The sequence below is a fragment of the Phyllobates terribilis genome, unplaced genomic scaffold, assembly GCF_046119375.1.
Source record: "Phyllobates terribilis strain yellow unplaced genomic scaffold, ASM4611937v1 Scaffold_321__1_contigs__length_2177432, whole genome shotgun sequence".
In the NCBI taxonomy this organism is placed as follows: domain Eukaryota; kingdom Metazoa; phylum Chordata; class Amphibia; order Anura; family Dendrobatidae; genus Phyllobates; species Phyllobates terribilis.
This window is the reverse complement of record NW_027363081.1, coordinates 173558-201175: the sequence shown is the minus strand read 5'-3', so window position 1 is coordinate 201175 and position 27618 is coordinate 173558. Positions and strand designations below refer to the sequence as shown.

The 27618-nt window shown below is 45.5% G+C and overlaps 1 protein-coding gene and 1 pseudogene across 1 annotated transcript; both read left to right on the top strand.

Annotated features, from left to right (window-relative positions):
- Positions 1–4508: 4508 nt before the first annotated feature.
- LOC141221140 (oocyte zinc finger protein XlCOF7.2-like) lies at positions 4509–5022 on the top strand. The gene is made up of 3 exons (XM_073666489.1): positions 4509–4610; positions 4694–4817; positions 4901–5022. The coding sequence occupies exons 1-3, from the start codon at positions 4587–4589 to the stop codon at positions 5020–5022; spliced, it is 270 nt and encodes an 89-aa protein (XP_073522590.1). The 5' UTR covers positions 4509–4586.
- A 21-nt stretch (positions 5023–5043) lies between these two features.
- LOC141221139 (uncharacterized) overlaps positions 5044–27618 on the top strand; it is a 47400-nt pseudogene continuing 24825 nt past the window's right edge.

The window sequence follows — 27618 nt, the reverse complement described above, 5'->3', positions numbered from 1 at the left end:
AAATGTATGTGTCATTAATATCAGATTTTTGTAAATTCTAATATTCTATATTTTCATTCGGAGACTTCCTGACTGCTGAAGCTCTGCTGATGAAAGGAATGTGTATGCTGGGTGAACATGGCTATTTCTAAAGAGTGTGAGAGATCCCTTTTATCCTTGATAGACCTTTTCCTGTCTGAACAGATAGGTTAATCTGCACTCTTTGTCTATGCACAATACACATCCTCATAGTCTTTTCCCTACAAGAACCTCTTGCATGTTAATTAAGCTGATTCACTGTTTGGCCACATTCAATTTCCTACTGGTATTAGTTTCTTGTCTAAGTCTTGGAGACTGTCAGCTGTTTGTCTTACTGGAAAACCTTGTGAGGTGTCTACTTTAATCCTCTTACTTCACAAGGGACGGCCTGCATGTTGATTAGGCTGGTTCACTTCACACTATAGGTAACACTGTTCAATAAGGCTTTTGTTTCCGGCATGAAATTGGGTGAATCTTATCGGAATTGTCATGCTGAGAAATAACTTCAGAATTGCTCTATCACGTAAGATTTTTGAGAAAAATGCAATTATGTATGCATTGAATACTGTCAAATTTGTGGTGGCATGTGATATTCCGAATTCAAAAGTCAGAAACAGCGATCAAGTTTAGAAATGTTTTGCCATTGATTTTCTTTATAATCACTGTCCCATAATTCACAGGCAAGATTCCAACAATAGTCACCCAGCATCGAGGGCCTCCACCTCCCCTGGTACCTTTTTTCCATCTGGGAAATGTCTTGATGAAACCTTTCACCATGTTCATCACTTACAGTGCCTAGGTTTGTTGGGAAAAAGTCAATGTGTGAATGAAGGAAATGTATTTTAAGTGATATGTTGCACTTCATTGACTTGTAAGCCTGAAGAAAACTTTCAAACTGTTCAGCATAGTTTGGCACCTTGTAGTTGCCTAGAAAGTTGAAAACGACATTCTTGAAGGCCGACCATGCTACATGTTCTGCACCATGCAGAAGACCATCAAAGAAAGGCTGCATGCCCACTATGCGTTTTTCAAGCAGACCCGGGTACCATAGTACCTGTGAAAAAAAGAATTTAAAATAAAAAATAAAGATTATACTTGCCTTCCGGTGGCCCCCGGTCTCCTCAGCGATTCGTCCGGTGTGTTGGGCGGCTCATGGAAGGTCCTTTTAGACCATCGCGAGCTGCCCAATACACCGGTCGCATCGCTGAGGAGACCGGGGGCCATCGGAAGGTAAGTATAATTTTTATTTTTTACCATTCTTATTCTTTTTTTTTTTACTATTACTTGGTCACACTATATAAATCCATGCCGGTTGCATGGATTTATATAGTGTGATCAAGTTGTCAAGCACTTTTCCAAGTGATGCTAAAATCGCTTGGAAAAGAGCTTGATAACCCGCATGCGGAAATGCATGCAGAAACGCTTGACAAGCGCTTCTACCTGGCAGGAAAAACGTATGTAAAAAAACGCATGCTTTTTTCCTGCCAGGGAGATGTGGAAAAAATATGCAGCATTTCTGCATCGTGGGCACTTAGCCTTACTATCATTTACTAGCTCTCGGATTTGTGAGCCAATGAAAACATCCTCTTTTATCTTTGCATCACTGATGCATGGAAACTTCTGTCGCAAGTAAGCAAAGACTTCAGTTTGCTTGTACATTGCTTTGACAAAGTTCTTCATTAATCCCAGTTTGATGTGCAAAGGTGGAAGGAATATCATCTTTTCATCTACCAATGGTTCGTGTTTAACATTCTTCTGCCCTGGAATAAATTTATTGCGTAGTGGCCAGTCCTTCCTGATATAATGCGAGTCTCTTGCGCGACTGTCCCATTCCCAAAGGAAACAACAGTACTTAGTGTATCCCATCTGTAAACCTAATAAAATTGCAACTACCTTGAGATCACCACATATATTCCATTTGTACCTTGAGTATTGAATGTGCATCTGCATATTCTCATAGGTCTCCTTCATACTGATCGACATGTCCGATAGGTATCGAAGAGTAGACATTGCCATTGTGTAGCAAGACAGCCTTAAAACTTAAGGCCAATGAATCAATGAACAGTCGCCATTCTCTTGGGTCATGGTCAACTCCAAGGACAGAAAACAATCCAGTAATATCACTGCAAAAAGTGAGACTGTCAGGTTGACTGAAATATTTGGTTAAATCTTCATGACGACTGCAAAATACTGAAATTTCTGTACCTAGCTGCAACAGATGCCACCCTTGCAACCTTGATCCAAGTAGTTCTGCCTGACTCTTTGATAAACCCAAATCTCTGACCAGATCGTTGAGTCTTGCTTGAGATATTAAACGTGGAGCAGTTGATATTGATGGTTCGAAATCTGAATCAGCAGCAGATTCCATCTCTAATGAATCAACCATCATTTCATCGCCCTCTTCTATTCTCCACACCGGCGGTGGTTTTGGAACTGGCAGACTTTCATCGTGTTCCAGTGGTCTAATTGCAGAAGCGAGCTTGGGATATTCAATAGACCTCCTGTTCTTAGAAGGAAAAACCGGATACATTCGTCATGCCGAAGGAAGAATCGGTTATATGGTCCTTCTGCTCCCTCCCGATCATTGGAATGACAAACGGCATCTATGGTCGCACACCCTTCAGCCAAGACCTCAAACTCGTAGCGCAAGATGAGCAGCATATATGAGTAGCCCTTGCTCTGTCTTGGTCACAAATTTTGCATCCAAAATATAACTCCTATGTCTTCTTAACAACTGCAGTTATACTCCTTTTCTGGGCTTTAAGGGTATAATCTCCACATGTATAACAAAAGAGATCACTACTATTGCGACATTGATGCGACATTCTACAACTCATTACTTATTAAACAGTTTTGCTCCTTATGAAATTTTCTCAAAACAGAAGAAACTCATGAAGATTACAGCGTCGTTACTGCTGTTATTATATAATGCTACTTGGAAATAGACCAAAGTCTGACAGTTGAGTCTGGACGTGCCTGAGAGTGCACAACTAATGCAGTGCATGATTGGACAGGACTTAAGTGCTGTATATTATAATAAAGAGAGTCCATATTATGAATTCCATTGTTTATTTCTACAAAAAATACACTTCTGAAATAAAAAGTTTAATATAAGTGCCAATTTATTATGCACTACGTACTGTCCTAATCATAATCGTAAAATTAAAATATCTCGGGAATGGTACATGCTACCGAAATTCTGATTTACATTTCTGAAATCAGCGCCTCAAAATACGTGGACAACATGTTTTAAAACAGGAAACAGAAAAAAAGTTAAAATTTGTTGACCAGTGTAATTTGTACAATCCTACACCTAAGAGTGTCAGCTCAGATTGCAAATGACAGAGGGAAGGAGGGAGGGGGGCGATTAACTTCAGAGATTTTTAATATTTTCTATGACATATCCAGAAAAAAAAAAACACTGTACATGGAGACATTAGCATCAAATCACTCCTGTGTTGGTGTTCTTACAAGCAAACTTTTATACATGAGATCTAACTTGATAAAAAGATTACAGCCTGGGAAAGATGGGAAACTTTCATATAGATGACTAGTGGTGATGTAGTCAGTGAAGGACTCTGGCCAAATATGTTTCTGGAGTTATAGTAGAAGATGTCATCCTCATCATGTAGTTATTTCTCATGTCACGTGTAATGAATATCTCCTGTAGTATTGCTAATGCCGGTAAATGAGACGATAATTAGCGTTATGGAAGATAAGTCTATGAGAAACTTATTCAGCTGCAGACTCCGAGGAAGAAACTGCTTGTTGTCTGTGGCCTAAAATATATAGGTTTCATTAGTACATGACAGGGTAAAAAGCAGAATGTTGTAAACCAATAAGAATACCATTGCTGCTTGGGTCCCCCACCAGTCTCTGTATTTCCTGCGTACTTTTGATTACAGCTACCGCTAATCAGTTGGCTAAGCAGTGCTCAACTTAGCCAGTGATTGAGAGCATGGAGGAGATGTCTTTTTCTGCAATTCAACTTATGTTCAAATCCATACAAGACTAGAGAATACAACATCTACACCTTCTATCTCCTGATATATTTCCCTTATTGTGTCCAGTAATTGTATTATTACACGGAATTCTTTATGATGTTCCATCGTCTCATTGTCTTCCTATTTAGGTCACTACAATATCAGATCCTCTCAGTGGACATCTTCTATATTGACAGAATTTTTGTGAATCACCCATCAAGGATGGATATGGACAGAGACAAGATGGCGGAGAGGATATTACACCTCACCCTAGAGATCCTCTTCCGGCTTACTGGAGAGGTGAGAGATTCTGATGACGTCACATTACATCATTCTTATCTATGGGAATAACAGATGGACAGAACTGGAGAGGTGAGGACTCTGGAAATGTCTATAGTGAGATTTATTAATGTGTCTCTCCATAACCAGGATTACACAGTAGTGAAGAAGACCTCTAGTGAGCGCTGTCAGGATCCTGTGTCTGAGGGATGGGGAGGACCCCTAAGCCCAATCACAGGGCCTCCATCTCAAGCCTTGATACATGAGGACATCAATGACCAGAAGATCGTAGAACTCACCTATAAGATGATTGAGCTGCTGACTGGAGAGGTGACACTGCTGGGAATGCTGGGACATTATACAGTAACACTATTAAGGGATTGGGGGGATGACGGTATCATTGTATGTGTCAGGTTCCTATAAGGTGTCAGGATGTCGCTGTCTATTTCTCCATGGAGGAGTGGGAGTATTTAGAAGGACACAAAGATCTGTACAAGGGCGTCATGATGGAGGTTCCCCAGCCCCTCACATCACCAGGTAATAGACAGGAGTAAATACACACGGCCTATAATTATCTGTATGTAAAGAATGAATTCAGTCCCTGTATGTGTTTCCTCCAGATCTATCCAGTAAGAGGACAACACCAGAGAGATGTCCCCGTCCTCTTCTTCCACAGGACTGTAAACAAGAAGATCCCAATGTTCCTCAGGATCATCAGGTAGATGGAGAGAAGGTGTCATGAGATCTCCCCTATGATGTGTAGATGGCTGTGAAGGTCTTGTGCTCAGTCTTGTTTTATCCACCAGTATTATATGTTTTATACTTGTGTAATGAGAACGGTGGAGATGACAGGATTAGAGCTGATCATAGATGTGACTTCTCCATCTGTTTGTGACTTTTACAATATTTGTTTCAGGGTGAAGATCTGACCCATATTGATACTACAGAGACATATGTGAGGGGTGATGAGTGGAGTAAAGAGGAGATTCCTACATATGACTACCCAGGTGAGTAGTGACCACTAAATGCAGAGAAGTCACAGATTCTTCTCTGTCACCAGCTATGGCTGCTTTATCGGTGATGTAGTCTGGCCATATCATAATCGTGTGATCGCCATTTTGCCACTAGAGCATAACATTCGCCTCCATATGAAAAATGTTCTAATTACTTGGGGAAATTGTGAAAGCTCTTTTCTATGGAACTTACAATCTGAAAGATCCACCTACCCCCTGGAATTAGAAGATGCTGAGCGTTACCTGTCCAGATGACAGCGTGCGTAGAATGTGCTGACAAGTTAGAAAATCACTTGAAGAAAAATATTATGATGGGTCTGTAAGAGAAAGCGGAGGGTAATGATGCTGTTGGCTTCCTAGATCCCTGATATCTTATTGGATGAATCTACCTTCTCTCCCTTCTGTGCTGCTGAATGTCCTCATATGGTCCCTACAGGACCAGGTCCAGTCTTTCTGGCCAAACTTCACTTTTATGATCGACAACATTAAATGTGCAGTGAGGGCCAAGTGTGAATTTCTGTACAATAACTACAGAGTTTCCCTTTATCCTGACTTTACACTTTATTTTAAAACCAACTAACTTCAAACAGGATTGCGATAAACTACATAAAAAAACATTACACCTGTGCCATGATATATCTCTAAGCTGTGCGTGGCTGATGGCTGTAATATACATTTATTCTCGCCTGCAGGAGATGTGTTGGCTCCAGCCCTGGTTTCATGGATTCACTCAACGTCCTAAATTCCATTATGTTTTCGATCCTAAGGAATTCAGATTACTGCACAATCTCTCCTGAAATGGGGGCGCTAATACTTTCTCTACTGTTCTGCTCAGGACTCATAGTAGCTCCAATGGTCCACCATAAATGAGTCCAACTCCGGTTAAGTGTTGGAGTTCTCCCCTTATACATAGGTTGTTGTTGGGGATGTAACATAGAATAAAAAAAAATATTTTTTTTCACAGGTTCCTTCGCACTCCGCAGCCAGTTTTGTGTTCCTAATCAGGCTCCATTTTTCAAATCTGACGTGTGTCACTTTATATGGTGATAACTTTGGAATTCTTCACAAAGGATAATAGGAAACAAATGGACCTTACTAATTATTTTCCAGCTTATTTATTTATTTTACTCGCTTATATACCGTCATTAATTCCACAGCGCTTTACAGACCTTATCGGCACTGTTCTCATTGGGGCTCACAATCTACATTCCCTATCAGGATGTCTTTGGAGTGTGGGAGGAAACCGGAGAACCCGGAAGAAACCCACGCAAACACGGGGAGAACATACAAAGTCCTTGTAGATTTTGTCATTGGTGGGATTTGAACCCAGGACCCCAGCGCTGCAAGGCTGCAATTCTATAGTCAAAGTATTGTCTGATCTCATCAGACAGTACTCACAAAGGTGAACACCACCAAATTACAAGTAAACAATTAGGAAACGGAAAAGGGTGTGAGTAAAAGTGAAATTCTTTATGAAATAATAATATTAAAACCTAGTAAATCATACATCCCATTAGGGATGTATCATGGATCATGATTATATAAATGGAGTCCTGATCCACTAAATTACTGATAGTCAGACGGTGAATCAAATTATTAATAAAATAAGCCCCTAGCCAATGTCCCTTATAATTGATGGCTGAGTTTATGCTTACAAAATGAATGCCATAGATTATATCAAGGGTGTGCTGAATTATGATAGTATCCTCAGCCAGGAGAGATTTTATTAAATAAAGGATCAATTTTCCTGTGTGAATTCAATAGTAAAAAATTCTCCTAGCCCGTTGGATACACTCCCCATATTATAAAGTGACTTCAAAAGTGTGGCCGGTCTGATAGATATAAGTGTAATGAGCCCTTGTACAGAGGTTATGAGGGCACACTATTACACCTGTCACACAATCTGTGTAATGGATCCTTAATAATTCCACTCGCATCTCCAGTAGTGCTGTCGGCAGTGAAATAACTCCGGCAATATAACAGGCTTAGCCAGCTTAAGAGCACAAGCGGCTCAGCTATGCCACTGACAGTCTCTCTCACGCTGTCTGCACAAGAATTGATGGTCAGCAGGAGAAGCAAGCGATCCAACTAAGTCACGATCTCCTGGTTGTGCAGGAGATCCAACACTCTTTCTGCCGATTTAGATATCAGATGCGGCTAGCATATGCCACTATCGGCCTCTCCCACGCTGTCAACACGTGTGTGGGTATGATCAGCGTGAGAGACAATTTCAACTATGTCAACAGTCTGTCAGATCTAACAGAGCTGACAGCTAAAACAGGGTAAATCTGGTTTTATGCAGCACTGTAACACTGCACTCTATAGTGCGGTCAAATATGGCATAATACTGTCTGATGAAACTATTAGGAGTCATCCCTGACGCGCGTTTCGCCGGGGATTCCGGATTTTTCTAAGGCTGCAATGCTAACCACAGAGCCACCGTGCTGCCCATGGTGGCTCTTGATCGCACAATACCCTATATACGGTTGTACACTACTGTCTGAGCACATGGCAGGTTAAGAAGGAAAGGAGCGCCATTTAGCTATTTGAAAGCAGATCTTGCTGGAATAGTGTGCAGACACAATACATTGGGAGCACTGTTCATGGTCACCTGGCAGCTCAAACATGGCCACCACGAACAGGTTTGGCACTATCTCCTCTGTTTTCTAGAGCCCAGGGATTGGTTGGCTCAACATTCTTTAACCCCTTTACATGGATCTGGACTTACACAGAGACCCCTAGGCTTGGGCCTTGGTGTTACCTGCTGTTCTGTGGTGTGAGATGGGAAGAAGAATAGTCAGGTAGCCGGGTCAGAACTAGGAGGGCAGAGAAAATACAAAATCAGAGGACACAAGAGTAGTCAGTAAACGGGCCGAGGTCACAACAGGAAACAAATCCACAAGCCGGGAGCTGATCACAGAGGACTGAACCAGAGGAGAACAAGGCTGGATCTGGCAGCTTCCGGCAATATGCTTCCAGCTTTAGTAGGGTGCGGTGCTTTCCAATTCTCTGAAGGAGGGCGCAGATTACTCCAGCTGGACAGCACACACACCCATACTGCCAGACTGGATGGTACTACTGGTCCCAGCAACCCTAATCTTAGTGGCTGGACAGAGCCTGCGCCTTCCAGAGCTTCTGGTTCTGACGTCTCCTCCATTACCAGCGCAGTCTGCAGGATGAATATCTGTAGGTAATGATTCACCGCACAATCCTTTTGGTATGCAAACAGTTTATTTCACATATGGTGATTCAGACATAAGCGCTGACCTAAAAAGGTGCAGGGATATGCGACACATATCAATTTTAATGTTTCGACCCTGTCAGAGTCTTATTCGTAATGTCGCTGTGAAAAAAGAGAAACAATACATAAATGTGAAGACACTTGTATATAATTTCTGTATATATGTAAATATATATATATATGAGCCTTTCATATGCTCATCATGAATGTACTTGTAATTGTGTGACAATCTTCAGCGGCTTCTAGGACATCCGTCCTGCAGGTAAGCATTGCTGATATTCTGGCCTCATGGTAAGTCATTGGTAAAAAGATGGGACAATGGAAGCAAAAAGATTAATGATTAAGTGGAGGAGCAAAGGAGCCGGAGGAGGGCCAAGGAGAAGAATGATAGAGCTTAGGTGGTAAAGAAGTTGGGTATCAGGGCAGAGACATAAGGAAAATGGGTCACCAAATAGATGCGTATAAAGTTATGTTAGGTATGGGGCAGAGACATATGAGGAATATAGGTCCCCACTCAGATAAGTAATAAAGCTTATTAAGTAACAGGGCAGAGACATATAGGGAGTACAGGTCCCCAAACAGATCAGTATAGAGTCTTGTGGCCAGGTGGCTTGCCTGACGGCTCAAAATGTGCTGGGTGGGTACCTTTAATGGAGCTGTGAACAGGCGCTCCCGCACCTTCATCTTGTGCATCTGTCTCTTGTTGCGGTTGGAGGGTTTATGTATGTTTCCGTGATTACCGCCAGACCGTAAGTGCGTGCGCTCAAACTCCCCCCCCCCCCTGGAAGTTGCATCACCGGCAGGTGATGTGGCAGGGAGAGTGGGTCTGTTGAGGCGGACCTGTCCCCCCGTATGGCCGTGTCACATATGTAGCATATCCATGGCGTCTGGTGAAGACTGCGCATGCGCGTTAGGCTATATGCGATAGTTCTGTTATGGTAATTTTTTTTAGAGAGGAGTAGCGCTGGCAGGTAGGCCTATTATTCCTGCAGCAAGTGGGACAGTATCCTCACACTGTCGGGGAAAGTGAATGTACAAAGTATGTATAATAATTCACTAGCGCTGGAATAAGACTGGAGATATACTAATGAGATAAAATATGCGAATGTATTAGTATTGGTTTAAAATACATTACAAAAGTAAAATCTGGGGCATAAATAGGATAAAATATAGCCTGTCGGAGATACGGTCAAATGTGGAGGGTAGAGTGGTGGGATAGTAATTTTCCTCCTGTATTTCAGATAATTTGTCCGGTTGAGGTTCAGTAGTTTCTTTCCTAGTTTGAAGACAAATGGTTTAGAATGTGGTGTGAAGATAGCAGGTCTGATTGAGGAGTAACCGATCTTACCTGCTGGTGAGGAAGGAAGGATGGTTAGTGGTCCTCTGTGTTGGTGTATTTTCTCGGTGGTAGAGAAAACTAAAATATTGAAAATTAGTTAATTCCAAAATTATGTCTACAGGTAAGGGTTTGGTGGTACCACACCTACCTGGAAGAAAAAGAGGATGTTGGTAGATAGCTTTATAGGAAGCGAGTTACGATTGTCCAAGTGATCTTTTTGGTCCCTTGACTTGGAGAATCAAAGAAACAATATAGGTAAGGTAAAATAGGTTAGAATAAAAAACATATAATTTTATTAGGAATTGTAACTTTTAGTTAAATCAATTACCTCTGGAAACAGTCCAGGGATGACTTGAAGAGAAAAGTGCTTATTATGGCACGTTCGTGGTGTAATCCATTTTAAACTGATAAAATATACAAATGTTTTAGTATCTCATTAGTATATCTCCAGCCTTATTCCTGCGCTAGTGAATTATTATACATACACAGTTCTGTTATGTTGTCATCATGGCGTATCGATGAGGGGCAAAAGTGAGGTTGATCTGGGTGGGGGAATAAAATTGTGCTGGTTGGGTCAATTAGTGCCGTGGATGAAAGGAATAATGGGGGGGGGTGTGTAAGGAATGTATGAAACTAAATAGTGTGAGGCCATGCCCCTTGTATGTAATTAGGTTTGCTAGAATGATATATGGGAGCTGTGTGTAAGAGGGTGAGGAGAAGGGGAGAGGGGAAGGGGTGGAGACTGAGATTGGAGGGGGAAGCCAGGGGAGAGAGGAAGGGGGTTTCTGGAACTCACCTGGAGAGGAGGAATAGGAGAGGTTGTAGAGCTGATCTAGTGTGTCTGAAAAAAAGATAATCAAGTTAGCCAATCTATTTCATGGTTGAGACCCTCTGTCAGTGTCTTTTGGGTGTGTATCCAGCACCTCATCTGGGTACTTGTTCGATCACCTGGAACCTGAGTTGTGATACTGCATGCCTGGCGCTGGAGAAATGATGGGATAGTGGTAACAAGGTTTTGCCGCAAAGAATCGTGGATTTATGGCTGGCAATATGGTCCCTGATGTGTTGAGTAGTTTCCCCTACGAATAGTAGACAACATGGGCATTTGATTACATACACCACAAAGTCAGATTTTCTGCAGAATGAATGAGGACAGGTATGGTGAAAGAAGCAGACGTCACAGCAGCGGATCTCAGAGGAGATGGGTCACACCATTTGCAGAAGCCCTAATATAACAAAATGGCAGAAAACCAGAGCAGTAGAAATTCTCATAAAGTGACTCCATTTTGAATATTATAACCCTCAGTGAATTAATCTATAGGAGTAGTGACTATTTTGACTGCACAGCCACTTTCCGGAAATTAGCACGCAGTGGATGTTGGAGAGTGAAAATTGCAAATATGCCATTTTATTACCCAACACCTAGTGCCGAGATTGTACTCCAGGAGACACACACCGTAAATTAAGTGGGTTCTTCTCACTATAGTAATGCCAAATACATGGATGATAAATGTGTTTTGGGTGCACTGCAAGGCTCAGAAGTGAGGGGGAGATCTGACTTTGGGGGAGTGGATATTGCTGGATTGGTTTATGGAAGCCATGTTGCTTTTCAAGAGCCTTTGAGACACTAATAATGTGGAAACCTCTGTTTTTCCACTGACAGATGATGGACCTGAGTGGGGACTTGTTTTTTGTGAGATGAGTAGAAGTTTTTATTGGTATTATTTTCACCTACATAACATTGTTTGGTGGCTTTTGATTCCATATTTAGGATCCAGAATGAACAAACAGTTGAACACCACGCTCCACTGGTTCATCCTATGAGGTTTTATATTAGGCTGTGAACTGTTATTGTCTTGGTAAATCATTCAATGTTTTTACATAACTTGCCATTTCTACAGACACTTTAAGTAGAAATGTTCAAAAATTTAAAATTCAAGGATATTTTATTAAAAAATAATTTGTGTTATTCTTGGCAGATGACTGTACCAGGAGATCAGAGGGACAGCTGACATCTTCAATTTTTAAATCTGATGATCTTGAGATCCCACAGGATACAAGTGAAGTAAATGCCATTACTCCAGATATACCATCATCCCTTCACAGCAAAGATTTGTCATCTGATTCTTTAAAACAGGTCCTGTCTTCTGATTCATTGCTGACTACTAAGGAAAATCATTGTCACAAAAGAGACATTAAAAAACAAACTGCTCCAAAAGCAACAAAACCATTTTCACGTTCAGAATATGGAAATAGTCTTCTCAAAAAGTCTTTTCTTAAGCATCAAAAAACGTACACAGCAGAGAATAGATTTTTTTGTTTCAAGCAGGGGAAATGTTTTAACCAGAAATCAGATCTTGTTAATCACCAGAGAAGTCACACAGAGGAGAAGGCATTTTCATGTTTAGAATGTGGAAAATGTTTTACAGAGAAATCAAGTTTTATCAGACATCTGAGAACTCACACAGGGGAGAAGCCTTATTCCTGTTCAGAATGTGGAAAATGTTTTACAAGGAAATCAAATATTATCGTACATCAGAGAACCCACACAGGGGAGAAGCTTTTTTCCTGTTCAGAATGTGGAAAATGTTTTACAGGGAAATCAGATCTGAACAAACATCAGAGAACTCACACAGGGGAGAAACCATTTTCATGTTCAGAATGTGGGAAATGTTTTGCAAGTAAATCACATCTTAATTCACATCAGAGAACTCACACAGGGGAGAAGCCTTTTTCATGTTCAGAATGTGGGAAATGTTTTACAGAGAAATCACATCTTATCAAACATCAGAGAACTCACACAGGGGAGAAGCCTTTTTCATGTTCAGAATGTGAGAAATGTTTTAACCATGAATCAGATGTTGTAATACACCAAAGAACCCACACAGGGGAGAAGCCATTTTCATGTTCAGAATGTGGAAAATGTTTTTCAAGGAAATCAAATCTTGTCAAACATCAGAGAACTCACATAAGGGATAAGCCTTTTTCATGTTCAGAATGTGGGAAATGTTTTGGAAATAAATCAAATCTTATTGCACATCAGAGAACTCACACAGGGGAGAAGCCATTTTCATGTTCAGAATGTGGGAAACGTTTTGCAAAGAAATCAAATCTTGTCAAACATCAGAGAACTCACACAGGGGAGAAGCCATTTTCATGTTCAGAATGTGGAAAATGTTTTAACCAGAAAGCCCATCTTTATAGCCACCGGAGAACCCACACGGGAAAATGCCGCAACTACACCCAACTGGTCTCTGTATAGACTAAAAAGACCCTAGCTGCACAACTTAAAAAACCACCTCAGATCTAACTTCGTAGTAGGCAATTGAGGGTTTTCTTGTACCTCCTGAGGAACCAGAGGGGAGGCCGCAACACACTGTCAACAAGTGGAAAGGAAAGTGTGAAGTAAGATTCAAAAACTGTGGGTGAGAAACTAAAACACATTCATATAGGGCAAAGAAGTCAAGCTAAGGAGAATCAAAAATAAAAGGAACAAGTATAACCTCCCAGAAACCTAACTGTGGAAAAAGCTGCTGGAAGGGAAAGCAAACAGACAGAGAGGATAGTTTCACCTTTTTGGTGAAACTTACAAAATTCATCCTCACCCACAATTACTTTGAATTTGATAACCACATATTTCTACAGGAGACTGGTACAGAAATAGGAAGTATAATGGCTTAACAGTATGCAAATTTTCATGACCAAGCTTGAGTGTGACTTCTTGTCCTCCTGTCACATCAGGCCTCTGGCCTACTACTGTTACATTGACGATAGTTTAATCATCTGGACATATTCTGAGCAACATCTAAAGAAGTTTCTTGAACACTTTAATCAATTTCATCCCACCATCAACTTAACACTCAACTACTTCTGTACTGAAATTAACTTTTTGGACACCATCATTAAGTTACAGAACAATGAAATAGAGACGTCCATGTACCAGAAGCCAATTGACCGTCCAACATCCCCTAAATGGGTCCGTTTCCATACAAAACACATAATCTCTATTGGCTACAGCCAGGCCATCCGATAATGTTGGATATGTTCCAACCCTATGGACAGAGGCAAACACCTTGGTGGCCTCAGAAACACCTTTTTGAACCAGGGCTACCACCAAACAACAATTGAAAACCAGATTATCAAGGAATCATCTACATTTCAAAACTAAGCAAGAAAGCAACTGGGTGCCTCTCATAGTCACCTAAAATCCAAATCTGGAGGTGCTAATGGGAGCTTCATGGAAATTACAACCATTATTACAAAAAGATGCCCGATTGCAATCTATATTTCCAGACCCCCCACTTCTGTGATTTAGGCAGTCCTCTCCAACAGCTACAGGAACTTTTCCCTGCAGCCAGAAAAAATGTAAAACATGTCTATTTATAATGACCACTAACAAGATAAAGATTCCCAACCCGCATCAGGACCACAAGATCCCAGGTGCTTTCAGCTGCATTACATCTAATATAGTGTACTTAATTATATGTGCCAAATGTTCAGCTGGGTGTTTGTGTGTAGGTAAGACAGGGCAAAAACTTAGAACAAGGATGAATTCTCATCGCCACCCAATAAAAGAAAAAAGAATAGAGCTACCTGTGGCCAAACATTTTTTATCCCTGATCACAGCATCGTGGACATGAAATTACTTATATTAAAATGTAACTTCAAATCTCAGAGAGACAAAAAAATTTGGGAGTACAATCTTATGACAATCTTTGACCTACTGTCACGGGTGTATCAGAGGTGACAGGTAGTCACCCTGCAGTTGGTTGCAGGAGATCTCTATGTTTGGCATTACAGACATCTTAGATGAGAGGCTGTCTCTAAGACCTAGCTCCTACCTCCCTCTGGCTAATTAGCTCTCTGGCCTGGGTGTATAAATAACTGGTGTGTCTGAGAGGGAGGTGCCGGCTATATTCATTTCTACTTGTGAAGGCTTTGCAAGAGAAGTACTGCGTCATCTCTGGAGCTTGAGGCCAAGTGTGCATTTGTCTGGACTTCATCTAAAGCTAAGCAATCTCCCCCCTGTTTGTTTACCCTTGTTGTCTATAGAGTTTAGTGAGATCGACTAGTGCTCATCTCCTCCCTTCCCTAGCCTTAGCCATACGCCAGGGAAAGCCAGGGTGAGGCACGCGTGCGGCAATTGGCGAAGAGCCAATATAGTGACGGTAGTTGAGACAGGGTGACCAGACTAGGAGATATCCATTTCCCCCTTTCCCTAGTGTCTGGGCTCCCTTTCCCTCTTCCCTCTGTGTTCACTTAGTCGTTACCACATCTGGGAAAGACTACATCTTAGTCTTTCACACACTCAGAGCAGCAATGAATGTATGTATATCGCATGTATTTATGTCTTTCTACATCAACTAAGGAATGTGCTCCTCAGACCATTTTGGGAGCATCACAATCATGGACCAGACCTCAATCACAGGACAATAAAACGTTCACACTCCTTATCTATGAGCTGCGTCAATATTTATGGCCACAACTGCTTCTCCCTCTCCAATACTGATAGTTCTGCTTCATATCACTTGTCTTATCTATTGCATTATTCCTGTGCCCTGCTGTGTATGAATATGTGGCTCTTCAGATTGTGTTATAGTATGCGTGATGAAGAGACCTGAGTAGTCTTGAAAGCTTGCAATTTACCATCTTTTCAGTTAGCCATTAAAAGGTATCAACCACTGAGGACTCTCAAATCTTAATATTTTTCTATCTACTGGCTAACACGATACAATTAGGCTGCGTGCACACGATGCAGAAATGAAGCAGAAAATTTCTGCAGCATTTCTGCATCTCCCTGGCAGAAAAAACGCATGCAGATTGTGCATGCGTTTTTCCTGCAGAATACATGCGGATTCACATGCGTATCCACATGCGTTAACACATGTGTTTCCGCATGCTGACTGACGAGCACTTTCCAGGCGATAGCATCACTTGGAAAGTGCTGGACAACTAGGTCACACTATATAAATCCATGCAAACGGCATGAATTTATACAGTGTGACCGTAAAAATAAAAAAATAAAGCTATACTCACCCCCGATGCCGCCGCGTGTGCTGTCGCGCTCCTTCCTGGTTCCTTCCTGGCTTGCCGGCATCTCGCGAGACAGCCTGCGGTCACATGACCGCGACGTCATCTCAGGTCCTGGAAGGAGAAGCGTTGCAGGGGCCGCCGGACAGGTGAATATCAACTTTATTTTTTATTTTATTGTTTTTTTTACAGGTACAATGGTACCCAGGTCTGGATGAGAGTCTTCTCTCCTCCAAAACTGGGTACCATACGCACATTGAAACGCATATTATCCGCTTGTACAGATGTACAGACACGGATTATATGCGTCTCAATGCAAGTCAGTGGCGGCACTTCCGCTGCGCTTCCGCAAAATTAATGAACATGCTGCGGATTTATGAGCGCTGCAGAAACGCTGCGGAAAAATCCGCAGCATGTGCATTGACATTGCGGAATGCCATTGGGGACCATGGGGTGCGGATTACCATGCATTTTTGATGCGTTTCCGCTGCGGAAATGCATCGTGTGCACGCAGCCTAAAACATATTTTTTTCTAAAATTTTTGCTAAACTTGAGAAATGTGTTTTTTTTTTTCTGTCCAGGAAATTTCATTCATGGGGTTCATTTTATCGGCTGATGGGTTTAAGATGGATCCAGGGAAGGTTTTTATGTTATTATGGTTTTCATCCCCATTTTGGTGAATTTTCTAAGATAAGTTCTGAATGTCCTGGGGTGGAGTTCGTCATACAGAAACATAGGGATGTTACATACAGTACAGACCAAAAGTTTGGACACACCTTCTCATTTAAAGATTTTTCTTTATTTTCATGACTATGAAAATTGTACATTCACACTGAAGGCATCAAAACTATGAATTAACACATGTGGAATTATATACTTAACAAAAAAGTGTGGAACAACTGAAAATATGTCTTATATTGTAGGTTCTTCAAAGTAGCCACCTTTTGCTTTGCTGACTGCTTTGCACACTCTTGGCATTCTCTTGATGAGCTTCAAGAGGTAGTCACTGGAAATGGTTTTCACTTCACAGGTGTACCCTGTCAGGTTTAATAAGTGGGATTTCTTGCCTTATAAATGGAGTTGGGACCATCAGTTGTGTTGTGCAGAAGTCTGGTGGATACACAGCTGATAGTCCTACTGAATAGACTGTTAGAATTTGTATTATGGCAAGAAAAAAGCAGCTAAGTAAAGAAAAACGAGTGGCCATCATTACTTTAAGAAATGAAGGTCAGTCAATCCGAAAAATTGGTAACACTTTGAAAGTGTCCCCAGGGCCGGCTCCAGGTTTTTCTGGGCTGCGGGCGAAAGAGTCTCAGTGGGCCCCTTTAACACATACCATGATTCATGATGCACAGATACCGCAGAGAAATATATATATATAGTACAATGCAAAGTTTTAATACTTACATTACATGAGTGATATCTATTGTAAATTCTACAAAAGCTCAGAAACGGGCGAATCGCTCCACACAGAATACTGGCCCCCATATAAGGCCCCATACGGAATACTGGCCCCCATATAAGGCCCCATACTTAATACTGGCCCCCATATAAGGCCCCATACGGAATACTGGCCCCCATATAAGGCCCCATATGGAATACTGGCCCCCATATAAGGCCCCATACGGAATACTGGCCCCCATATAAGGCTCCATACGGAATACTGGCCCCCATATAAGGCTCCATACGGAATACTGGCCCCCATATAAGGATCCATACGGAATACTGGCCCCCATATAAGGCTCCATACGGAATACTGGCCCCCATATAACGCTCCATACAGGATACTGGCCGCCTTATAAAGCTCCATACAGGATACTGGCCCCCATAAAACGCTCCATACAGGATACTGGTCCCCATATAATGCTGCATGCAGGCTGTTACCCCCCCCCCCCACATAATGCCCCATACAGGCTGTTACTCCCCACATAATGCCCCATACAGGCTGTCCCCCCCTTATAAAGCTCCATGCAGGCTGTCAACCCCTCTCTCTATAATGCCCCATGTAGGATGTCACCCCCTCTCTCTCTATAATGCCCCATGCAGGATGTCACCCCCCCCTCTCTTTGTAATGCCCCATGCAGGCTGTCACCCCTTCTCTCTATAATGCCCATGCAGGCTGTCACCCCCTCTCTCCATAATGCCCCATGCAGGATGTCACCCCCTCTCTCTATAATGCCCCATGCAGGCTGTCACCCCCTCACTATAATGCCCCATGCAGGCTGTCACCCCCTCTCTCCATAATGCCCCATGCAGGCTGTCACCCCCTCTCTCCATAATGCCCCATGCAGGCTGTCACCCCCTCTCTCCATAATGCCCCATGCAGGCTGTCACCCCCTCTCTTCATAATGCCCCATGCAGGCTGTCACCCCCTCTCTCCATAATGCCCCATGCAGGCTGTCACCCCCTCTCTTCATAATGCCCCATGCTGGCTGTCACCCCCTCCCTCCATAATGCCCCATGCAGGCTGTCACCCCTTCTCTCTATAATGCCCATGCAGGCTGTCACCCCCTCTCTTCATAATGCCCCATGCAGGATGTCACACCCTCTCTCCATAATGCCCCATGCAGGATGTCACCCCCTCTCTCCTTAATGCCCCATGCAGGATGTCACCTCCTCTCTCTATAATGCCCCATGCAGGCTGTCACCCCTTCTCTCTATAATGCCCATGCAGGCTGTCACCCCCTCTCTCCATAATGCCCCATGCAGGCTGTCACCCCCTCTCTCCATAATGCCCCATGCAGTATGTCACCCCCCCATATAATGCCCCATGCCTCCATACATTAAAAAAAAAAAAATTAAATACCTCCCTCCTCCTCACCTGCTGCCCGCTGCTCGGGTCTGGACTCCAGCGTTGTCAGCGTCTTCCCGCCCTGCGCTCCCTGTGACGGCTCAGGGAAGCGCACGGTGGAAAGACGTCACCGCACCCTCTGACCTGAGACGTCACAGGGAGCGCAGAGCAGGAAGACAGCGGATCTGCGGAGGCACGGGGAGAGGTAAGTATCCGGCAGCCGGGCCCTGAGCAAGCGGGAGGGAGCGGGCGCTGGCACCGCTCTCCTCCGCCCATAGCCCAGTGGGGTGCGCGACTGCCAGTGGGCCCCCCCTGCCTGCTCAGGGCCCCGGCACTTGCCCGGGTGCGCCGGGTGCTGACGCCGGCCCTGAGTGTCCCCAAGTGCAGTTGCAAAAACCATCAAGCGCTACAAAGAAACTGGCTCACATGAGGACCGTCCCTGGAAAGGAAGACCAAGAGTCATCTCTGCTTCTGAGGATAAGTTTATCCGAGTCACCAGCCTCAGAAATCGCAGGTTAACAGCAGCTCAGATTAGAGACCAGGTCAATGCCACACAGAGTCCTAGCAGCAGACACATCTCTACAACAACTGTTAAGAGGAGACTTTGTGCAGCAGGCCTTCATGGTAAATTAGCTGCTAGGAAACCACTGCCAAGGACAGGCAACAAGCAGAAGAGACTTGTTTGGGCTAAAGAACACAAGGAATGGACATTAGACCAGTGGAAATCTGTGCTTTGGTCGGATGAGTCCAAATTTGAGATCTTTGATTCCAACCACAGTGTCTTTGTGCAACGCAGAAAAGGTGAACGGATGGACTCTACATGCCTGATTCCCACCATGAAGCATGGAGGAGCAGGTGTGATGGTGTGGTGGTGCTTTGCTGGTGACACTGTTGGGGATTTATTCAAAATTGAAGGCATACTGAACCAGCATGGCTACCACAGCATCTTGCAGCGGCATGCTATTCCATCCGGTTTGCGTTTAGTTGGACCATCATTTATTTTTCAACAGGATAATGACCCCAAACACACCTCCAGGCTGTGTAAGGGCTATTTGACCAAGAAGGAGAGTGATGGGGTGCTACGCCAGATGACCTGGCCTCCACAGTCACCAGACCTAAACCCAATTGAGATGGTTTGGGGTGAGCTGGACCGCTGAGTGAAGGCAAAAGGGCCAACAAGTGCTAAGCATCTCTGGGAACTCCTTCAAGATTGTTGGAAGACCATTTCCGGTGACTACCTCTTGAAGCTCATCAAGAGAATGCCAAGAGTGTGCAAAGCAGTCATCAAAGCAAAAGGTGGTTACTTTGAAGAACCTAGAATATAAGACATATTTTCAGTTGTTTCGCACTTTTTTGCTAAGTATATAATTCCACATGTGTTAATTCATAGTCTTGATGCCTTCAGTGTGAATGTTCAATTTTCATAGTCATGAAAATACAGAAAAATCTTTAAATGAGAAGATGTGTCCAAACTTTTGGTCTGTACTGTATATCACACACTTATACTGTTTAGTACCTAACAAGTGTGGTGATCCTTGTGTATCTGTAATTATGCAATATGGGTCAAATTTGACCATTTAGGAACATGTTGTGGGCCATCATCCCATATTTTATGTAGTAATAAAGTAGATTTACATGCCTATTACATGATGGGAGGATGTGCAATACTTGTTTTTAGTCTCCCTTGACACTGATCTCAGAGACAGGACTTTTCTATATTGCTAGAACGCAATCCAAATTCATAATGCGCTCCTGAGTGGAACGCATGCACAGTCATAGATAGGAGACTGTAATGCTCTCCGGTGTAGAATACACACATCTAGGCGTGCGCAATCACTGACAATGACTATAGATGCTCTCTGGTATGGAGTGCATAACTACGGGCATGCGCAGTCACGGATACGAGTGGGGCGGTGGCAATCAGTTTATCCGGCATTTCAGTGTAAAGCGCGTCACTTCCGGACATGCACACTAGGGGATGGACATTATTGGACCTCTAGCTAATGAGAAGTAGCGCAGGCGCAGTACATTATTCTAGATAGACTCCATTCTGTATGTCCTATGACAATTCACCTCTAGAAATGGGAATGGGTCTCCTAGTCTGGGAGGGGTTTTGGATGAAGTGGGATATTTATACATGGCTATTAGACACACTATGCTGAACATCATGAATTATCATCACTGTATCAAGCCTCCTGATGAAGCTGTTGGGAAAACGCATTGAGGCAGATTATTGAACCATTCTCTGATGACTACCATACCCTTTCCTTTATATATACCTTGAGACATATCTGATCCTATTTAATGCATCAGTGTATTTTTTTGATATACAGTGCATTGTGAAAGTATTTGGCCCCCTTGAACTTTTCTACCTTTTGCCACTTTTCTGGCTTCAAACATAAAGATATAAAATTCTAATTTTTGGGGGAAGAATCAACAACAAGTGGGACACAATCGTGAAGTGTAGCGGAATTTATTGGATATTTTAAACTTTTTTAACAAATTAAAAACTGAAAAGTGTGGCGTGCAATTTTATTCGGCCCCCTTGAGTTAATACTTTGTAGTGCCACCTTTTGCTGCGATTGCAGCTGCAAGTTGCTTGGGGTATGTCTCTATCAGTTTTGCACATCGAGAGGCTGAAATTCTTGCCCATTCTTCCTTGCAAATCAGCTCGAGCTCAGTGAGGGTGGATGGAGAGTGTTTATGAACAGCAATTTTCAGCTCTTTCCACAGATTCTCGATTGGATTCAGGTCTGGTCTTTGACTTGGCCATTCTAACACCTGGATACGTTTATTTTTGAACCATTCCATTGTAGATTTTGCTTTATGTTTGGGATCATTGTCTTGTTGGAAAATAAATCTCCATCCCAGTCTCAGGTCTTTTGCAGACTCCAACAGGTTTTCTTCCAGAATGGTCCTGTATTTGGCTCCGTCCATCTTCCCATCAATTTTAACCATCTTCCCTGTCGCTGCTGAAGAAAAGCAGGCCCAAACTATGATGCTGCCACCACCATGTTTGACAGTGGGGATGGTGTTTTGAGGGTGATGAGCTGTGTTGCTTTTATGCCAAACATATTGTTATGCATTGTGGCCAAAAAGTTTGATTTTGGTTTCATCTGACCAGAGCACTTATTCCACATGTTTGGTGTGTCTCCCAGGTGGCTTGTGGCAAACTTCAAACAAGACTTTATGGATATCTTTGAGAAATGGCTTTCTTCTTGCCACTCTTCCATAAAGGCCAGATTTGTGCAGTGTACGACTGATTGTTGTCCAATGGACAGACTCTCCCACCTCAGCTGTAGATCTCTGCAGTTCATCCAGAGTGATCATGGGCCTTTTGACTGCATCTCTGATCAGTCTTCTCCTTGTTCGAGATGAAAGTTTAGAGGGACGACTGGGTCATGGTAGATTTGCAGTGGTCTGATACTCCTTCCATTTCAATATCATCCCTTGCATAGTGCTCCTTGAGATGTTTAAAACTTGGGAAATCTTTTTGTATCCAAATCCGGCTTTAAACTTCGCCACAACAGTATCTCGGACCTCCCTCTCCTTCCCCATCATCACAGTTTCAGCGACATCGACACCATTGAATAGAATAGTGAATCAGGAGTTGAAAGCTTTTGTCTGTGAGTCTGAGACTCCGTGCACTGCAGGCACAAAGATGTCACTACATCATAACTGTTGACTCAGTTTGACCAAGGTTTTTGACCTTAATTAGCCGCTATGTTTTGCTGCCAAGAGATGCAGAAACTGTGCCGAAATTTCTGCAGCAAATACTCAACGTGCGCACATACCTTAGTGTCATGGCTTGTTCACTATCATCGTTAGGAAAGGCCAGGTGATGCAAATTTCCCAAGTTTATAAAAACCCAGCCTCCTCTAACCTTGTGCCAAACCACGCAGCCATGGGTTCTTCTAAGCAGCGGCCTAGCACTCTGAAAGAGCTGAAGAGCAGAGGAGATGAAGGGACTGCAGGCAGAGGATGACACAGAGAGGAGGGGGCCATGGATGAAGGGGCTGCTGCGGAGTACAGTGCAGGACGGGAGCAGGGCTGAGGCTGGAGAGCAGAGGAGATGAAGGGACTGCGGGCAAAGGATGACACAGAGAGGAGGAGGAGGCAATTGATGAAGGGGCTGCTGCGGAGTACAATGCAGGATGGTAGCAGAGCTGACTGAGGCTGGAGAGCAGAGGAGATGAAGGGACTGCAGGCAGAGGATGACACAGAGAGGAGGAGGGGGCCATGGATGAAGGGGCTGCTGCAGAGTACAGTGCAGGACGGGAGCAAGGCTGAGGCTGCAGAGCAGAGGAGATGAAGGGACTGCGGGCAAAGAATGACACAGAGAGGAGGAGGAGGCCATGGATGAATCGGCTGCTGTGGAGTACAGTGCAGGACGGGAGCAGGGCTGAGGCTGGAGAGCAGAGGAGATGAAGGGACTGCGTGCAGAGGATGACACAGAGGAGAAGGGGGCCATGGATGAAGGGGCTGCTGCGGAGTACAGTGCAGGACGGGAGCAGAGCTGAGGCTGGAGAGCAGAGGAGATGAAGGGACTGCGGGCAAAGGATGACACAGAGAGAAGGAGGGGGCACGGATGAAGGGGCTGCTGTGGAGTACAGTGCAGGATGGGAGCAGGGCTGAGGCTGGAGAGCAGAGGAGATTAAGGGACAGCGGGCAAAGGATAACACAGAGAGGAGGAGGGGGCCATGGATGAAGGGGCTGCTGCGGAGTACAGTGCAGGATGGGAGCAGAGCTGAGGCTGGAGAGCAGAGGAGATGAAGGGACTACGGGCAAAGGATGACACAGAGAGGAGAAGGGGGCCATGGATGAAGGGGCTGCTGCAGAGTACAGTGCAGGACGAGAGCCGGACTGAGGCTAGAGAGCAGAGGAGATGAAGGGACTGCGGGCAAAGGATGACACAGAGAGGAGGAGGAGGCAATTGATGAAGGGGCTGCTGCGGAGTACAGTGCAGGATTGTAGCAGAGCTGAGTGAGGCTGGAGAGCAGAGGAGATGAAGGGACTGCAGGCAGAGGATGACACAGAGAGGAGGAGGAGGCAATTGATGAAGGGGCTGCTGCGGAGTACAATGCAGGATGGTAGCAGAGCTGACTGAGGCTGGAGAGCAGAGGAGATGAAGGGACTGCAGGCAGAGGATGACACAGAGAGGAGGAGGGGGCCATGGATGAAGGGGCTGCTGCAGAGTACAGTGCAGGACGGGAGCAAGGCTGAGGCTGCAGAGCAGAGGAGATGAAGGGACTGCGGGCAAAGAATGACACAGAGAGGAGGAGGAGGCCATGGATGAATCGGCTGCTGTGGAGTACAGTGCAGGACGGGAGCAGGGCTGAGGCTGGAGAGCAGAGGAGATGAAGGGACTGCGTGCAGAGGATGACACAGAGGAGAAGGGGGCCATGGATGAAGGGGCTGCTGCGGAGTACAGTGCAGGACGGGAGCAGAGCTGAGGCTGGAGAGCAGAGGAGATGAAGGGACTGCGGGCAAAGGATGACACAGAGAGAAGGAGGGGGCACGGATGAAGGGGCTGCTGTGGAGTACAGTGCAGGATGGGAGCAGGGCTGAGGCTGGAGAGCAGAGGAGATTAAGGGACAGCGGGCAAAGGATAACACAGAGAGGAGGAGGGGGCCATGGATGAAGGGGCTGCTGCGGAGTACAGTGCAGGATGGGAGCAGAGCTGAGGCTGGAGAGCAGAGGAGATGAAGGGACTACGGGCAAAGGATGACACAGAGAGGAGAAGGGGGCCATGGATGAAGGGGCTGCTGCAGAGTACAGTGCAGGACGAGAGCCGGACTGAGGCTAGAGAGCAGAGGAGATGAAGGGACTGCGGGCAAAGGATGACACAGAGAAGGAGGGGGCCATGGATGAAGGGGCTGCTGCGGAGTACAGTGCAGGACGGGAGCAGGGCTGAGGCTGGAGAGCAGAGGAGATGAAGGGACTGCAGGCAAAGGATGACACAGAAAGGAGGAGGAGGCCATGGATGAAGGGGATGGGAGCAGGGCTGAGGCTGGAGAGCAGAGGAGATGAAGGGACAGTGGGCAAAGGATGACACAGAGAGGAGGAGGGGGCCATGGATGAAGAGACTGCTGCAGAGTACAGTGCAGGACTTGAGCAGAGCTGAGGCTGGGGAGCAGAGGAGATGAAGGGACTGCAGGCAAAGGATGACACAGAGAGGAGAAGGGGGCCATGGATGAAGGGGCTGCTGCGGAGTACAGTGCAGGACGGGAGCAGGGCTGAGGCTGGAGAGCAGAGGAGATGAAGGGACTGTGGGCAAAGGATGACACAGAGAGATGGAGGGGGCCATGGATGAAGGGGCTGCTGCCGAGTACAATGCAGGACGGGAGCAGGACTGAGGTTGGAGAGCAGAGGAGATAAAGGGACTGCGGGCAAAAGATGACACACAAAGGAGGAGGGGGCCATGGATGAAGGGGCTGCTGCAGAGTACAGTGCAGGAAGGGAGCAGGGCTGAGGCTGCTGAGTAGAGGAGATGAAGGGAGTGCGGGCAGAGGATGGCACAGAGGAGGAGGGGGCCATGGATGAAGGGGCTGATGTGGAGTACAGTGCAGGGCGGGAGCAGGGCTGAGGCTGGAGAGCAGAGGAGATGAAGGGACTGCGGGCAAAGGATGACACAGAGAGGAGGAGGGGGCCATGGATGAAGGGGCTGCTGCAGAGTACAGTGCAGGACGGGAGCAGGGCTGAGGCTACAGAGCAGAGGAGATGAAGGGACTGCAGGCAAAGGATGACACAGAGAGGAGAAGGGGGCCATGGATGAAGGGGCTGCTGCGGAGTACAGTGCAGGACGGGAGCAGGGCTGAGGCTGGAGAGCAGAGGAGATGAAGGGACTGTGGGCAAAGGATGACACAGAGAGATGGAGGGGGCCATGGATGAAGGGGCTGCTGCCGAGTACAATGCAGGACGGGAGCAGGACTGAGGTTGGAGAGCAGAGGAGATAAAGGGACTGCGGGCAAAAGATGACACACAAAGGAGGAGGGGGCCATGGATGAAGGGGCTGCTGCAGAGTACAGTGCAGGAAGGGAGCAGGGCTGAGGCTGCTGAGTAGAGGAGATGAAGGGACTGCGGGCAGAGGATGGCACAGAGGAGGAGGGGGCCATGGATGAAGGGGCTGATGTGGAGTACAGTGCAGGGCGGGAGCAGGGCTGAGGCTGGAGAGCAGAGGAGATGAAGGGACTGCGGGCAAAGGATGACACAGAGAGGAGGAGGGGGCCATGGATGAAGGGGCTGCTGCAGAGTACAGTGCAGGACGGGAGCAGGGCTGAGGCTACAGAGCAGAGGAGATGAAGGGACTGCGGGCAAAGGATGACACAGAGAGGAGGAGGGGGCCATGGATGAAGGGGCTGCTGCGGAGTACAGTGCAGGGCGGGAGCAGGGCTGAGGCTGGAGAGCAGAGGAGATGAAGGGACAGCGGGCAGAGGATGACACAGAGAGGAGGAGGGGGCCATGGATGAAGGGGCTGCTGCAGAGTACAGTGCAGGACGAGAGCAGGGCTGAGGCTGGAGAGCAGAGGAAATGAAGGGACTGTAGGCAGAGGATGACACTGAGAGGAGGAGGGGGCCATGGATGAAGGGTCTGCTACGGAGTACAGTGCAGGACGGAAGCAGAGCTGAGGCTGCTGAGCAGAAGAGATGAAGGGACTGTGGGCAGAGAATGACACAGTGAGGAGGAGGGGGCCATGGATGAAGGGGCTGCTGCGAAGTACAATGCAGGACGGGAGCAGGGCTGAGGCTGGAGAGCAGAGGAGATGAAGGGACTGTGGGCAAAGAATGACACAGAGAGGAGGAGGGGGCCATGGATGAAGGGGCTGCTGCGGAGTACAGTGCAGGACGGGAGCAGGGCTGAGGCTGGAGAGCAGAGGAGATGAAGGGACTGCGGGCAAAGAATGACACAGAGAGGAGGAGGGGGCCATGGATGAAGGGGCTGCTGCAGAGTACAGTGCAGGACGGGAGAAGAGCTGAGGCTGCTGAGCAGAGGAGACGAAGGGACTGCGGGCAAAGGATGACACAGAGAGGAGGAGGGGGCCATGGATGAAGGGGCTGCTGCGGAGTACAGTGCAGGACGGGAGCAGGGCTGAGGCTGGAGAGCAGAGGAGATGAAGGGACTGCAGGCAGAGGATGACACAGAGAGTAGGGGAACAGAGGCAGGTCAGGTGGAGGCAGGCAGGAAAGTAGAAGAGTAGAGAGTGCAAGTACTGCCGTTTTGCCACGACCTCCGCCCTCCTCCTGCCGTGCATGCAGGACGCGAGTGCCAGCATGGCGTTATGATGACATTGGATACACAGGCATCCCTGTATGCAGCTGTGTGCACCCGGCGGCAGGGCGCTTTGAAGTGCCGGGCGCCCACACTGATATGATTATATCAGTATGGGCGTCTGGACCCCTGCAGGCAGTGGCTATTGCCAGGACAAGGATCTCTTTGATCCTTTTGTCCTAGCAGTGTGACTCTCTACTGAAATGGTAATTATTAACCATGTCAGCGTATAGTCACAGGCAATAGATGGACATCTGTCCATCTTCTTCTGACATGCCCAGACTTTTCTTGTCCTGGGCATATCTCAACAGTGGGGGAATTATTATAAGGGGGCCAACTATATATGTGTGGAGGCACAATTATATTCACGTGCATGTGGACATATATAAGTGTGGGGACACATGGGGATATAGGCACATAAGGCAATTATATGCATATACAGGTGGTTCTCACTAAATTAGAATATCATCAAAAAGTTAATTTATTTCAGTTCTTCAATACAAAAAGTGAAACTCGTATATTATATAGAGTCATTACAAACAGAGAGATCTATTTCAAGTGTTTATATTTATTAATGATGATTATGGCTTACAGTCAATGAAAACACAAAAGTCATTATCTCAGTAAATTAGAATACTTTATAACACCAGCTTGAA